This window comes from Rattus norvegicus, chromosome 2, assembly GCF_021556685.1.
Source record: "Rattus norvegicus strain SHRSP/BbbUtx chromosome 2, alternate assembly SHRSP_T2T, whole genome shotgun sequence".
Classification (NCBI taxonomy): Eukaryota; Metazoa; Chordata; class Mammalia; order Rodentia; family Muridae; genus Rattus; species Rattus norvegicus.
Genome location: NC_141535.1, coordinates 120755318 through 120771892, shown reverse-complemented (window position 1 = coordinate 120771892; position 16575 = coordinate 120755318). Strand labels below are relative to the sequence as shown.

Below are 16575 nucleotides of genomic sequence, written 5' to 3'. Positions count from 1 at the left end.
TCCTGAAGGGAAATAGCAGGACTTTGACTAGCAGGATCAAATCTTGGGCAATAGATGACTTTGAGGTTTCCCAGCCTAACTGGTACTTTGAGATATGCATTATAAATGCTGGTTTGATTGGAGTGTTCCAGAATAACAAGATGGATAGCTGTCCTGGGAGCCTTAGGTCACATGGGAAGACAGGTAGCTCCATCGCACAGTTACTTAGCAAGTCTCTCTTCTCCTCAGGTACTGGGATGTGTTCCATGGATTGATAAGTAAGAAACACTCTGGCTACATGGGGATGTGTGCAGCAGTGGCACTAAAGAGGGGTTTGTTAAATGCTGCTTTCAGAGTTAAGTGACTTTAATAGTCTTATATAAAATACACGGAGGCTGAGAAGACAAAGTCCACATCGAAAGAGACTTCTCGATAAGCAGGAGTCACTGGCCTTAGCACTTGAATCCTCTTAAGAGGTGTAATGGATGCTATAACAGGCAACAGCTTCAGATGCTTAATTCAGTAACCCATTTAAAAGCTTCACTTCTTGATAAATCAAAATCGTGTCATTAAACGGTCAAAGGTAAAGGCACATTGTAGACTGCTCTGGCAGAAACCTCACAGAGATCCACTTTTAAGTGGTAGCAGCAGCAATAAAAGGAATGAAATGAATGTCAGGTTGTCTGTTCCTCAGCCTCTGCCACTCAAACGTGTCATTTCAACTTTACTTTTGTCGGGGCCAGGGTGACAAGTGCTGAAAAGCCCAGTGACCCAGGGTCATTGATACAGAGCAGTTGTGCTGGTTTAAGGTACAGGCTCCCTTATTTTAGCACACACAGAACTTGCCAATGGCATTCATTTAAAATTCATATTGCAGGGTCCCATGCCAGGGAGACGTAGAATCGGTTCCTCTGGAATAAGATTGGAAATCTGTATTTTAGCACACACTTCAAGCAGAACTCAGCCACGGCTGTAGAAACGCTATTAGAGAGGTCAGGTGACTCCATGGAAAGTTAGGACAGCTGGGCAGTGCTGCTCGAATTTTTGCCTCTGAATGGAGTGGGCAGAAGGTTCCCAATGGCTGAACAAAAATAGTTCCCAGAAGAAATTTTCATCAGCTTAAATGTTTGCACAGAAATAAAGATCCCAAGAAGCATTAAGAATTCTCTTTAAACAAATGTGAAGTGTCTTATTCAATTCTGCATATGCCAATAAGACCCTGAGGACATCAGGAGACAGCTGTTTTTGACTGTTTTAGAGGCTAGAATTCCAAGGTCAGGTTGCTGACACGGTCAGGTTCTCTCACTGGCTTGCAAATAGAGAGCTGCCCTCCCCACACATCCTCCCATGGGCCCAGGCAAAATCAGGAGGGAGAGAGGTCAGTCTGTAGTAGTGAAGCTCTCTGGTTGTCCACAGTAGCAGTGGTGAAGGAGCCTGAACAGAGCCTTGTAGATCAGTCAGCACTGCTGTGTTCTTTTGTGAGAATGGAGTTCCTTCAGAGCGCCTTCCGAGTGCTGGCTGCATACAACCATTGGGTGAGGGTCAGAAGAGAGGGAGAAACTAAAAATACATTCTGTTAACATTATCAGAGTTCGGCATCTTCCTTATTCAAAAGCTGGAAGTAATATGTCAAGGGCATCTGGCACTGGAGACCTGTTCCCCCCCTGGGGCCTACTTCTCTGTCCATTTCTGCTCTGTAGGAAGAGTTAGAGGACTCCCAGTCTGTGAGTCACGTGACAAAAGTGGCACTCGCTCATCTCTTTTTTTCTCAAGTGACAACATAAGGTAAATAGTTTGCTTTGAGTTCGTTTTTATTGGGAGATCAGGTCTCACACTTGAGTCACTGTTGTCAGTCACTATTCTATTGCCGTGAAGAGACACCATGACCAAGGGCAACTCTTATAAAAGAAAGAGTTTAACTGGGGCTTGCTTTCAAGGCCATCATGGTGAGGAGTATGGCAGATTGGAGGCAGGCATGGCCAGGGCAGTAGCAGAGAGCTGAGCCTCTTGATTCTTAGGGAGCACTTGGGGGTGTGTGGTGTGGTGTGGGCTTTTGAAACCTCAAAGACAAGTCCCTGTGACACCGCCTCCAACAAGTCCACACATACTCTAGCAAGGTTTACCTCCTAGTCTTTCCCAAACAGTTCCACTCGCCATGCATTCAAACGTTTGCTCCTACTGGGGCCTGTCTCATTCAAACCACCACAGTACTGAAATCAAGCAGTGTACCTCCAGTATACATCCTGGAGATAACAGTTCTGGAAAAATAAATATTAATAAAAACTTTGAAATGCTAAGATATGCAATTTATAACACAAGGACTCTAGGTAATAAAATTGTGCATTAAATAAGATTTGTGACACATGAGTAGATTTTAGCTGCTCTTATCAAGTAACAGAATGACCAAAAGCAGTGGGCAACCAAGTGATGGTGTGTGGGCATCCCATCCCTCAACTCACGTTAGAACAATTAAAATGTTAGCCAGGCGTGACGGCTCACGCCCGTAATGCCAGGACTTGGGAGACTAAGGCAGGCAGATAACCATGGATTCAGAGCCAACCTGGGCTACACAGTGAGTTCTAGAACAGGTAAGGTTGTTCTAGATTGAAAGAGACATAGTTGTTTTGAAAAAAGAGCAAAAAGTGTAAAAACAATAAGAAATACCAAGAGAAAGTTCATAAAATAGTCATTTCCTCAAATCAGTCTCTTTTGGCAGAAATTATAAGGTTCTTTATAACTAGTTTCTTTGTAGGCACGTCATTAAATTAAAAGAATTAAAAATCTTGTTCACTAATGTGTGATACTTCAATAATAATTCATCCCCAAATGTAAGTTGGAGTTCTGTGGACATACTCTGGTTATATATTCTTTTAGCCTTAGACAGTATCTAAATTACCAATGGCAGAAATGAGGTCTTTTAAGCAACATGGAAATCCTAGCCATTCAAAGCCTAGCTTTTAACTCAACAGTAAGTTAACAGACTCAATGAAATGAATACCATTAATACCAATAAGTCATCCTTGATAGTGTAAGATTGTCCTAGAGCCCTTATTATAGAGTCTGAAATTCTCTTCTGTACCCTTCAGTGAATGAGTGCTGCTTTCTGCTTTGTACCGGTCTGAAAACCATCTGCCAACCTTGAACCCCTCCCTTCTCTCTCCTACCACCCCACACACCACACTCCGAAGATACCTGTCAATAGCAGGATTAAAACACACAGACATTGATAAATTCTAAACTATGCATACATCTCCTCCAGCTGTGCAGAGGGTGACAATGTGGGGTAGAGACCTTCCCCTATTCTCAGTCCCATGTCCCAGAGCTTCAGGAAAACTGCAGCTGAGAACAGCTTGTCTTTTTTTCTCTCAGGTACAGTTGTCGACCTTCCACACCAGTCAGGTGGTGGCAGTGGGATGTCCCAGAAGCCTGATCTGTACTGGGTTACATTAACACCTTTACTAGGCATCTCTGGTTCTCCTCTCCACTAGATCTAGGTCTGCTTGCAGCCACTGCCTGCTCTCAGCTGAGAAGCTACCCAGGACTCCTGTGCTGCTCTCTGGGTCTGGAACCTACAGAGCTGAGAAGAGCTGGGTGCTGACACCCTGCTTCCTCTGCTGGGGAAGCTCCCTCATTTAGCCAGGTCCCCAGGGAGGCTTGTGTCCTCTCGTGAATTTTCAAATCCTGGCTCTGAATTCGTTGTCCAGAGGCAGGGGACTCTTCTGAAACAGCTATAAAGCCATCACTCTCCCAGCCATGCACTTTTAAGTTTGGTTTATTTGCTTCAAAAGTCAGCAATGTGGAAAAAAGCTTAGCTGGTCCCTTTTGATATAGCTCATGCTCAAAAGAAAAGTTCTACAGATATTTTTAAAAAATAAATTTATTGAGCATTTGAATCAGAAAAAAAAATCTCGGAACTTGGTAGAGTTAAAGATACAGGTTTGTATAATATTTGTACAGCACTTGGCCACTAAAATGTACAAATCGTCAAGCTGTTACAGACAACCACGATGTCTAAATGATATCATTTGATTTTGCAATGTTTTTCAAGGACTTGGAATATTTGCAAAAGCTTTTATTTATAAACCCCCTATAGTGTCTGGAACTTTCCACTGTATTTACTATTTTCGCAGTACTGGGGTTTGAAACCAGGGCCTCGCGCATGCTAGACAAGACTTTACCTGTTTCTCCAGACCTTGTTTTAGTTTTTATTTTGCCCTGACTGGCCTTGAACTTTGAAGTCCTAATGCTTTAGAATTCTCCAGTGGCTGAGAGGTCTGTGCCACCCAGCCTGGAATTATCTATTATTTTAAAGGTTTTTGTTTGTTTGTTTTTTGTTTTTGTTTTATTTTGGGGGTTTTTTGTTTGTTTGGGGGGTTTGTTTGGTTTTTTTGTTTGTTTTTGGTTTTTGTGGTGGTGTTTTTGGTTTTGTTTTGTTTGTTTTGTTTGTTTTATTTTGTTTTTCAGGAGACATGGCCTTGGCCTTCTGAGTACTCAGGTTAGCAGGAGTGAGCCGAGCACCCTCTGAGCTGTAACTTCTCATTTCACCCAGACTTATAAAAATCAAGATGTGGATTGAAGCTGCCGCACGCATCAGTTTATGACATGGCTTGGCTGCAGTTAGGTCTCAGCTGGTGTGGCTTGTTGTAGAATTTCAGGCCACATTGTTCTAGCTCCAGGAGGCACGCCTGTGGCTACACTCACAAAGCAGCACAAAGATCTACTACTGATCTTTAATCCATGGATCAAGTCTTTCCTTCTTGTCCAAAGGGCACATGTGTGGCCTTAGCAACGACCCTTATTAAAGGGAGTTATTCTGGATAAAGTCAATCTAGATTAATGCTTGGATTGTATGTTTGGTGAGTGTTGCCTGGGTCGTTGCAAATATGAATCAAAAATTAATTAATTAATTAATTAAAAACTTCACTGGGAAAAGTCTTCCCCTTAAGAGAAAAACTTAAAACTAAGGCTGGCAAGATGGTAGTCAGCCTGAATACCTGGATATGTGTGAAATTTTGGCTTAATGTACGGTAACTTGAGACTTCTATCCTGATGCTTGACAAAAATTAACCTTCATTCAGTACGCCAGCCTGGGACGTGGATGCTGAGTGTTCCCTAGACACTAATTTCGGGATTCTTTTCTTTCCGCGGTAGTAGAGGTTAAATTCGGGTCCTGGCACATTCTCTGGTCATGTGCTCTGTTTGTAGGCTACACAGCAGTTCCAGGCTGATGAAACAGGATACTGAGAGTATCGGTGGTGGTGGTGGTGGTGGTGGTGGTGGTGGTGGTGGTGGTGGTGGTGGTGGTGGTTTTTTTTTTTTAACCAGAGAGGGATAGGTGCATGAAAATTATTTCGTTATTTTTGTAAGTGAAGGGAGAATGAACGGAATCTACATTTGGGAAGGGCCATGGGCTCCTTCCTCCCTGAGGCTCAGGCAGCCTGTGTTAGTAAGGGATAAGTGGTTGGTTTTAGCATTTTACCTGGCCATTCCCTGGCCTCAGGTCTGCAGCCGGGTCTGCTGGAGGAGAAAACTATAGGCCTCAAAGTCCCACATTGTTTTGTCGCCCCACTGATCAGGTCGTCGGAGGGCAGTCCATCCAGGTGGCGCACAGCAGGGATGCGTGACAAGGGCAGGCGCCAGGCAGTACGTGGCCCGGCCTTCATGTTCGGTGCTCGTGGGCCCAGCCTCACAGCTGAGGAGGAGCGCTTCCTGGACGCTGCAGAGTACGGCAACATCCCTGTGGTGCGCAAGATGCTGGAGGAGTCTCGCACGCTCAATGTCAACTGCGTGGACTACATGGGCCAGAATGCGCTGCAGCTGGCCGTGGGCAATGAGCATCTGGAGGTGACCGAGCTGCTGCTGAAGAAGGAGAACCTGGCGCGTATCGGTGATGCGCTGCTGCTCGCCATCAGCAAAGGCTATGTGCGCATCGTGGAGGCAATCCTAGGCCACCCAGGCTTTGCGGCCAGCCGGCGCCTGACCCTCAGCCCTTGCGAGCAAGAACTGCGCGATGACGACTTCTATGCTTACGACGAGGATGGCACACGCTTCTCACCTGACATCACGCCCATCATCCTGGCTGCGCATTGCCATAAATACGAGGTGGTGCACCTGCTGCTACTCAAGGGTGCACGCATCGAGCGGCCACACGACTACTTCTGTCGCTGCGCCGACTGTGCTGAGAAGCAAAGGCTTGATGCCTTCAGCCACTCAAGGTCTAGGATCAATGCCTACAAGGGACTGGCCAGCCCAGCATACTTGTCGCTGTCCAGCGAGGACCCTGTGCTCACAGCGCTGGAACTCAGCAATGAGCTGGCCAAGCTGGCCAACATAGAGAAGGAGTTCAAGGTAGGCCTGTGGAAGCCCCCGCCTGCTGTGCCAGAGTCAGTTCTGCCCCAGTGCTTGTTAATTTGTTGGGATTTTGTTTGTCTGTTTTCAGAGAGATCCTCACTTTATAGCTCAGGCTAGCCTCAAATTCACAGCAATCCTCCTATCTCAACCTCCCAAATGCCGGTTTTACAAGACCGTACTACCACTTCCAGCTTCTCTCTGGTTTAGACAGGGTCCTAGGGTGTCCTCATGCTACATAGCCCTTGATAGACAGGAATTCACAGCAGTTCTTCCGCTTCAGCCTCTCAAGTTCTCAAGATTACAGATAGCCGCCATAGTGTCTTTTTCGCATTGCATTTTAAACTCCAAGGAACCACTGTAATGGTTTTTCTCCTCTCAGACTCACACTGGAGACGTAAAACGACAGTGTTAGTGAGCAGTTGGTGCGGTGGGCCATTCTGTGTCCTGGATAAGTATTAAAAGCCAGAAACTCAGTGTCCCCTTTTGCTAAAGAGAGGCAGGGTTTGACAAGTCTGTTCCGTTGCATGGTGTCACGCAGCATGGACAGATTTCCTTTTTACTCTGGACTTGGTGTCGCTGTGAGGTGAGGCTCCTCTTTCTTTCCTCCGATAGAGTGTTAGTTTCTTTGAAGTCCTCTTCACGGTCCCAGGCCTTTATATACGATTAGATGTAGCCAGGTCCAATGCATGCTTCATACGCCGCGTGTACCCCAGGATCGCTATGACTTCTAATCTATACATGTGTACCTGACAGTGTCATCCAGCGGAGTCAAGACGGGGTGCCCCTACCAGAACCAGCATCCAAAGAGCAAATGTAGATCACTACTGGAGCTGTGTTGTCGTTGATGCTAAAGGCGCTTCTTTAATGGGACGAATGTTTCGCCTTGAATTCCGTGAACATAGATTTAGAGCAGTGACTGTTGGGTCAACCCACAAACAAAAGGGACAGCAAAGTCATCTGTGCATCAGAGAGATTTTCTGCTTTAATGGCTTTTTAGATGTTACTTGTTTTTGTCGATCAGTATTATTTTACAAAAATTCTACATTAGCGACAGATCATGTTAACATTTTATTCCATTGCCACTCCTCCTTTGCATTTTAAATGGCTCTAGTCCTTAAATCTAAGGAAAAGGGGGTACTTGACTGTTGGGTAAAACCCCATGTGCTGTCTTCAGCAGACTTCCGCTCGCCTGTTTTCTACACGAGGGAGGGATTGCAAGCACTAGGCCCTCGACATCAGACAGGATGAGGAATAAGCCTTTCTGCATGGATACTCCATACGTCAGGAAGAGTGTTTATTCTCGCTCACACCTTAGTATAGTTTTTCATAGTTAAGTGGGTTTTTCTCGAGTTCAATTGGCAACCTAATTCAAGCTAAGGAAAATCTGTTTTCTCTAGGGTTTCAAGAGACTGGCACAAGTTAGTTTGCCCACTTTCCATCCACAACAAATTCCCTCAGTGTTTGTCAGCCCTCGCTGTGTCTTGGTGGAGCTCTGTCCTCAGTGTAACCATCGTGTTAATCAATTCCTGATTTTTTTTCTAATATAAAACTGCCCCATTGGTTGTTAAATATTGGGGAAATGTGGGAAAATCAAAGAATAAAATGGGTCTCGCTTGATATCTATCCCTATATGTACATCTAGTGTGTACTACTTGAAAAGACAGGGTCTCATATAGCTCACGCTAACCCTGAACTTGCTATGTAGCCGAGGATGACCTCGAGCTCCTGACCCTCCTCCTCCTCTTCTCAGGTTCTTGGATTACAGAGAGCACCTGCACACCAGGCCTCAGGCCCTTCAGACGGAGCACAGGGAGGGCAAACTTAAAGCTTCAGACTCATCAGAGGGAGTAGAAAAGTACCTAGGAAAAAATGTTTTGAGACATCATTTCTTAACTTTTGAGATAGTCATACAAGCATAATTCTAAATTCATTTGACACTTCAAACATCACAGGACTCTGTTTTTTACATACTTTGCTTGATATATGTTGAAGCTCTGCAAGAGAAATTCCATAAAAGGAGATATTTTCTAAGATTATGTTTTAATAATTTACTAAAGATGGTGATGTTTGCAGTTCCACCCAGAGAAATCTTCTCGGTGGAGCGACAGAGGAGAATTTGTTATTCATAGTTTCCCCCTGAAGCCAGCTAAGTCCATATTAGTAATGCCTAGATTAGAATCTCCTTTGCTCTGAGAGCCTTCCAGAGGTGGGTAAACATCTCGAGTGAAAAAGCAGAAGAGTCCCGGAGGTTCCATACAGTAGCCGAGGCTATGCACGAACATCCGTGTCTTGGACAGTCTCCATTTTGGTTTACAGGGCAAGCTTGAGAGTCGCAGAGCCCTCTGTGAGGCAGAGCAGGGCAGCTCCTTGGCAGTCGGTCTCTGGAGACAGGGAGCCACTCTGCCTCACTGCATGCCCTTTGTCCCCCATCCTTGGCTATGCTGGTTGGTTCTTTCTTACCCCTCTCTCCTTCGCCCTCTTGTCTCATACTTCTGTCCGTCTGTCAGCACTTTAGACAGTCAGAGCACTAACCCAGCTCGCCTGTGCCACGGCAGGACAGGACAAGCATTGCTAAGGCAAGCAGGTAACCTAATTAGCCCTGCTCTGTGCTGTTCACTGTAGTCTTTCCCAGAGGGATTTACAGCTCAGAGTCCTGGCCTGAAAATAAGAATTAGACGGTGCACTGCTCCCTGGAGAAGCGCAGGGGATGGTTCCCCTCGCAGACACCTATTCCTAGCATATTCTCAGTGACCTGGATTGTGTGCTCTCCCACCCTCTGCACACTTCCCACAGTCCCTTGGAGCATACAGAGAACGGGTGAAAGTCATTATCTCAGGAGGCTGAGCACTCAGGGTCATAGATTTAGATGAATTGATGAAGGACAGCCCAGTGACATGTTATTAAAGGAACAATTCAGATGTGCAAAGGACGTCTGCTGCTGTTCTGAGAAAGGAGGGCTTGGATTTGGTCATCCACCCGTCAGTGGCAAGGAAATCTATCAGTTACTGTGATACAAGAAGACAAATTGAAATTTCCAGATTCTGATTGAGCTGGTGATGAATACACTTTTTTTGGTAAACAAACAAACAAATAATAAGTAAATAAGTAAATAAATAAATAAACAAGCAAACAACAGAAAGCTATCGGCCTTCCCTGTGCCTCAGTTTTTCTTTCAAAGCAGAGAGCAATGTCAGTTCCTATTCATAGCAGAGCTAGAAAGGAAAAGGAAAAGCAACATGACCCAAAGTTAGAAAGCCTTTGACAGCAGGAGGAGACGCTGGGGACCTCGAGTCGTAGAGACCTCTCCTTTCACAAGTGGGGCAGCCGAGGCCAAGGTCATGCACATCTGAGCATCTTGGGTTCCAGTCCCAGGTTTTATTTACTTGAGATTTATTTATTTTTACTTTCTGTGTCTAAGTTCTTTGCTGTGCCTGCATGTGTTTGCACCATGTGTATGCCTTGTGCCCCGGAGGCCGGAGAGGGTGTTGGGTCCCCTAGACCAGAGTGATGCATGATTATCAACTCTGATTTAAGTGCTAGAAACCAAACTCAGGGTCCCTGGAAGAGCAGCAAGTGCTCTAAACCACAGAGCCATCTCTCCAGCCTCAGTCTTAGGGTTTATGTCCAAAATAACATACGCTCTGACACAGAACCACTTCAAAGCTTCCTACACCCACTCAAAACTTGCTCTCAGAATGTAGTCCTCTCAGGACAAAGAGAAGGGAGGACTCTCCTCATGGGGAAGGTTGAGAAAATTCCAAAGGATTACACAGTTGGTACAGGATAGGAGTCTTGCTTGGGCCCAGGACGCCAGGATGCCTGGTCTTCAGATTTCTGCTTTCCCTGTGACTGTCAGGAAAGAGGCCTGGAGCTGTGTGCTTGCTTGGCATTGAATGTCAGTGTTTCTCTTTCACATAAAAAGGGGTCAGAATGTAGATTAAGCCATACGCATTATAGGGAGTGTGGAGAGGCTGAGTTGAAACTGGAGTTCATTGCTCTGCCTCAGGCTTAACAGGCCCTTGGAGTTTGAGTTTCTGCTCAGATCACCTATTAACTTTGTAAAGAGGGCCCTTGGGCTGGGAAAGGGTCACGAAGGTGACTCAACAGAGCTGAATTGGCAGAGCTCGGTTCTCTGTTTGATTTGAGTTGTGAAGCCATGAGAGGCAGGGAGGAGCTCAGGGTGACCTGGCCAGGGCCCTCCATCTTTCCCTGAGCACTCTGGATAGATAGTGGAAAAGCCGTGACTGAAGTGAGGAAACCACCATTAGCAGGTGAAGTGCTGCATGCCTTTAGTCCAGCTGCTGAGGAGACTGAGAGAAGAGGATCCCTTGAGTCTCAAGCTGGAAGCCATGGAAATTACATCTCCATCACTATTAGGAAAGGAACTTCCTATGGAAGGAAGCATCGTGGATTTAATACTTCTGTATACTATGATGAAACATTGCATTAGCTTTCTGGAAGGGAAAGCAGATGAATGTTTAACTGGCACCCACCCTGCACAGAAACCGGAGACTGCTTGAGTGGAGACTGAGGTCTTACTCATTTTATCTGTTCCCTTGTGAGGGAATAAGGATTAAGTGTCATATCCTCTGTCTGAATTACTGATATCTGAAGTGAACTATTCCGGTCTGTGCAGCCTTCAGACAGTCTCTCTCTTCTTGTTGTTTATTTTAGTTGGTGGTATGGCTTTTGCTTACCAAATCTAAGTATTTAAGGGAGAAAAGTTGGGACCCCTCGTATCCCCCTTTAGAGCAGAGCTTCTCAACCTTCCTAATGCAGCGACCCTTTAATACAGTCCCTCATGCTGTGGTGACCGCCAATCATAAAATTATTTCATTCTGAGTTGGGGATTTAGCTCAGTGGTAGAGCGCTTGCCTAGCAAGGCAAGGCCCTGGGTTCGGTCCCCAGCTCCGAAAAAAAAAAAAGAAAAAAGATTTTAAAAAAAATTATTTCATTCTTACTTCGTAACTGTAGTTTTGCTACTGTTATGATCATGATGTAATTATTTGATATGCAGGATATCTGATACACAACCTTCAAAGGGGTTGCCACCCAGAGGTTGGGAACTGGAGCATTCTAGAATGGTTTTTTTTGTTTTGTTTTGTTTTTTTATGAAACCTAGAAATTCTGCTGTGTGAGGTATCACCTGGTTATCGAGGCACAGTGTCTCAAAACACAACAGTATAAGGAATTCTATTTTCATCAAGGCATCAATTAAGTTATGTGACTAACTTTAATTTTTTTCAGACAGGGTCTGGTTATATAGCCCAGATTAGTTTCCAGTTTTCCGTCCTCCTGCCTCAGCTTCTTGAATGCTGGAATTATAGAGTGTCTGGTTTAACTTTATAGGCTAAAATTTCAGTCAAAGTCACCAAGGTAGAAATGGGGTTTTCAAAAATGAAGCACTTCCCCAGGAGATGGTCAGTACCTTAACTGGATCCAATGGGCTAAAAATAGAGTTCTATTCAGAAGATAGCAGGGAGGCTGCCAACCAACGTCCATCACACAAGTAAATATGCAAATGGAACTAAAGATTCACAGATTATTTTTAGCAAAGTGTTAGTTCCAGTGGCCTGGAAATGTTTCTCTCAGGTATTGATATTCTGTAACCCTGGAGAATCCAATTCCATATAATCAGCCTTTTCTCTCCTTCCATTTCTGCAAGGAAAGATAACATGCCCTTCAGCCAAACCAGAAAGATGTCTCTCTACCGGGACCAGCCGCAGCCCCCTCTTCAGTGTCAGTCGTCCACCAATTCTGACTTGCATGGAATTGCTGGGTCTCCATAGTTTCTACTTCAGGGCAGGGCCTACGAACTGTGTTTCTGGCAGGTTCTTGGTGCCACCGATGCTGTTGGTATTAGATCTGTGTTTGAGAAGCAATGTTTCCTGAAAGGCCACGGATAAGGATAAGAAACTAGACAGATTGTCATATACGGTTGATTTTCTGCATCAACCTGCTGCTTCGGGTGTGTGTGTGTGTGTGTGTGTGTGTGTGTGTGTGTGTGTGTGTGTGTGTGTGTGTCCTTCCATTATAGAAGTGGCCCTGCTTCAGGTTCAAAGTAACCATTTTTGTACAAAAAGATAAAATTTGTTTTGACTTTGGTGTTCGGCACTGGCACCTAGCCAGTCTTTCTTTTCTTCATGAAATGAAATTTTGTTCATAAAACAATATTTTGTATTTGTTTTTATTAATTATTTTATTTATTTACATTCTAAATGTTATCCTCCTTCCTGGTCCCCCTCCCATGAGCTCTTGACCCCCATCCCCCTTCCCCTTTGCTTCACCACCCAGCCATCCACCCCCCACCTCACCCTGTTAGCATCTCCCTTCCCTGGGGCATCAAGTCTACAGGATTAAGCACATCCTCTCCCACTGAAGCCAGACAAGGCAGTTCTCTGCTACGTCTTCAGCAGAGGACACAGGCCAGCCCATCTATGCACTTTGGTTGTGGCTTAGTCTCTGGAAGCTCCCCAGGGTCTGGGTTACTTGACACTGTTGTTCTTTCTATGGGGTTGCCCCCTTCCCCTTCAGCTCCTTCAGTCCTTCCCCTAACTCTTTCACTGGGGTTCCCAACCTCAGTCCAGTGCTTAGCTGTAAGTACCTGCCTCTGTCCCAGTCAGTTGCTGGCAGAGCCTCTCAGAGGGTAGCCGTGCTAGGCTCCTGTCTGCAAGCACAAAACGGCATCAGCAATAGTGTCAGGGTTTGGAGCCTGCGCGTGGGAAGTTGGGCTGATCACTGAATGGCCTTTCCTTCAGTCCCTTCTCCATAATGGCATTTCCTTTAGACAGGGACAATTCTGGGTTAAGAATTTTGAAGATGGGTGGATGGCCCCATGCCTCAATGGGGCCATGTCTATCTCCTGGAGGTGGTCTGTTTGGGTTTCATCTCCTCCCCACTGTTGGGCATTTCTGCTAAGGTCATCCCCAGAAGCCTCTCACATCCCTGGTATATGGGACTTTCTAGGGTTTCCCCAAAACAAAATTTTATATAAAAGAGGAGTCCTCCTTGTGACCAATTACCTTTACAAAAGAGGAAGAAAATAGGGAGAGAAGGAGAGAGAGAGAGAGAGAGAGAGAGAGAGAGAGAGAGAGAGGATTTCAAATCAACTCAGAAATTTGCAGCCCATTGAGAGCAACCCCCCGGTATCCTGCAAGCATCACACAGTGCTCTCTAGGGCTGAGATCCTGGCAGTTCTCCAGATGCCTCAGGCAACAGGAGCGCTCGTGGCATGAAGATATTCAACTTCAATTGCTTTTTAATATAAAGCAGTGATTTGTATGCATACTGCATTTTTGTTAGAGCTATTTTTTTATTTGTTTGTTTGGACAGCCTCTTTAAACAGTAGCCCGTGCAGACCTCAGAGTCATGGTAGTCCTCATCTTGTGAGCTATCATGCCTGGCTTTTTTGGAGCAGTTTTGTCTTTTATAAGATGGCGTGATGGTAGACAACTGATGTCACAGTTCTAGGTAGGTGGAATCTGGAGGATTTAGGGCCTGCTGTGGCTATGCAGTGAGTTCCAGAATAGTCTAAACTTTACGGTGAGAATTTAAAATTGGGAAATAATAACTGAACCCATTGTGGCATATGAAACGCCATATAGTGTGCAATGCTGAACTGGTGAATCAAGCAAATTAGCATGTTGTCCCTTTGACCAGTTGTCTCTGCCTCCTGGCCTCTGGCTGAGCACCTTTCTACTCTTCACTTCTAAGGATTTGACTTTTTAAAGATTCCACATTTAAGTGAGACCAGGTCCATGTACTTTTCAGAGCTTTAAGGAAACTTCGTGAAGGCAGGCGAATCCATCTGTATCCGCTTTAACCAGTCTTGTATTAGAGGGGCTGCATCTTCCTGCCCAGAGCAGGGACATCTTTATGCACACATCAGGTCCCCGGGCACTTGCCACTGACTGAGGGGAATTCTTGGCATTAAACACCAAACCTCTTGTTTTAGAATGACTACAGGAAGCTCTCCATGCAGTGCAAAGACTTCGTAGTAGGTGTGCTGGACCTGTGCCGGGACTCAGAGGAGGTGGAAGCCATTCTGAATGGAGATCTGGAATCGGTGGAACCCCTGGAGAGACACGGGCACAAGGCGTCGCTGAGTCGGGTCAAACTTGCCATTAAATATGAAGTCAAAAAGGTGAGTGGGCCACTCATCTGCAGACATGAACTGGTGACACTGCAGTCCAAGGCACACTGGGAAAACAGACTAGGCAGAGAGATTGAGGGAAGCATTGAGGTAAAGTGGAAGACTGTTGGGTGCTGACCTGTCTCAAGTGCTATCCTTTGAAGACCCAAGATTTCTTGATGTCAAGAATAGATGTCCTCTCCCTTTCAGTTTCCTCATATAAGAGGATTCTATCTTATGTATCTTAGGGGTTTAGTGTAATTTAAATGGATTAGAATAAACCAAGCACTCTTCAAACTGTAGGTTTCAGTGCCATTAATAATAACAGCATGGCGGCACACTTCTCTAACCCCAGCATTTGGGAAGTAAAGGCACGAGAATCAGGCATTCAGAGCCAGCCTCAGCTACCTAGTAAGTCTGGAGCCACCCTGGGCTTCATGAGAGCCAGTCTCAGAAACAACAACCCTTTGTTTTAAAAGTATGAGTATGTGTGTGGGGAGGTTGTTTTATTTTTAAAATAAACTAAACCTTTAATAAAAGATAGAAGTTGAGAAATCATGAAGCAGCAGCTGTTGGAAGGGGCATCTAGAGTCATCTGTGAGCAGCCATGTCTTCTGTTCTTCCTTTGGTGTGGCCATGCTTACAAGGACAGGCAGTAGATCCATCTGCAAGGGTTCAAGTTCTGATGTCACCATGGGTTCTTGACTGGCCGTGGATGGCACCAAAGCTGTGAGATACTCTTCAGTAAAGTGGGAAAAGAACAGATGTTTGAAGACCATGTGAGACCATGCAAGCAATTAGTACGAGGACTCGTCTGTGATGGTTCACTAAATATTAGCCTACAGCATTTCCATTACAGAAACTCGTATCAGAGTAGCTCTTAAGCAAGTTGAAGTATCAAAGACAATTCTGTGTTCCTTGTTCTAAGTCCTCCCCTTAGTATCAGACTGATTTCTCAGAAAAAGATTTAGCAAGGAAAAACAAAGGGACAAGCTATATAAACCAAACATCCAGAAATCTTGCCTAGATCCAAGTCCAGAACTACTGATAAAGGAGTACCTCGGGCCAATTTTGGCTCTTCTGTGAGCATCCAATGTTGGAACTAGCAGGAGAAATGTCCTGAGTCCTTGGCCAGTTATCCTAAGACCTCTTGCAAATCAAACCTGCCCTTAATTCTGATCATTGGAACCCAAGACATAGCTTACATTCTAAAACAAAGCAAGGGTGTAGAAAGATCTCTCTCCCACACTTTCCTTCTAGGTATGAGCATACACACACACACACACACACACACACACACACACACACACACACACACACACACCACAGTACAGGAAACTTTCATACAAAATTACCACGGGATTTGGGCTAGTCATTAATGACAAGGGAAGATTTTCACTAGAAATTGAAATAAAACAACTTGTCGAGGAACAGATCAGCTGTAAGATAATGTAATGCCCCTCAGAGACCTCTTCCTGCGAGGTCTTCCTTATGTTGGAGGAAAGATAATTTTGAACACGATTGATAGCAAGCCATTTTTAGAAAAGTGTCCAGACAGAGTCACGCTTCTTGCAATATGAATCTCCTTTCTTTGGCACCTGAGAGGAGAAAATTGATTTCAGTTGTCACGGGCTTTTTATCATTCCATAGAAAGTGTCAGATTAGCAGAAACAGCTCATCTGCAGATGCTTCTGTAGCCAACCCACCCTGCAGAGTGACGTCTGGCTTAATTTTAAGCAAGTTGATGTAAAGTGTGCAGCATCACCAGTAATAAATTTGTTACCAATTAACATATGTATATATATGGATTTAATGCTTATTAGGAAAACTTTTTGATACAATAATATTAGAAATCTTGAAGGACTGGAGAGATGACTCAGAGGTTAAGGATACTTGCTGCTCTTGCAGAAGACCCAGGTTTGGTTACCGTTATTGACATGGTGGTTTACACATATTCATAACTCTAGTTCCAGGGGACCAATACCCTCTTCTGGCCACTGTGGGCACACATGTGATACACAGGCAGATAAAACACCTATACACATACAGTTTTTTTTAATTGTTTTAAAAACAATTGTTAAAAAAAATACAGACCACTTGACAACATACAGTTT

At 44.8% G+C, this 16575-nt stretch overlaps 1 protein-coding gene across 3 annotated transcripts in view; it reads left to right on the top strand.

Moving 5' to 3' along the window:
• Window positions 1-16575, top strand: part of Trpc3 (transient receptor potential cation channel, subfamily C, member 3) — a 66334-nt gene that overhangs the window by 12396 nt on the left and 37363 nt on the right. For all 3 annotated transcript variants that reach the window (XR_015668344.1, NM_001415005.1, XM_087631961.1), the window contains 2 exon segments: window positions 5556-6327; window positions 14285-14473. Coding sequence is in view for 2 of the 3 variants with exons in the window: in NM_001415005.1 (NP_001401934.1) it covers window positions 5556-6327; window positions 14285-14473 (961 nt within the window). In the remaining variant the exon portion in view is untranslated.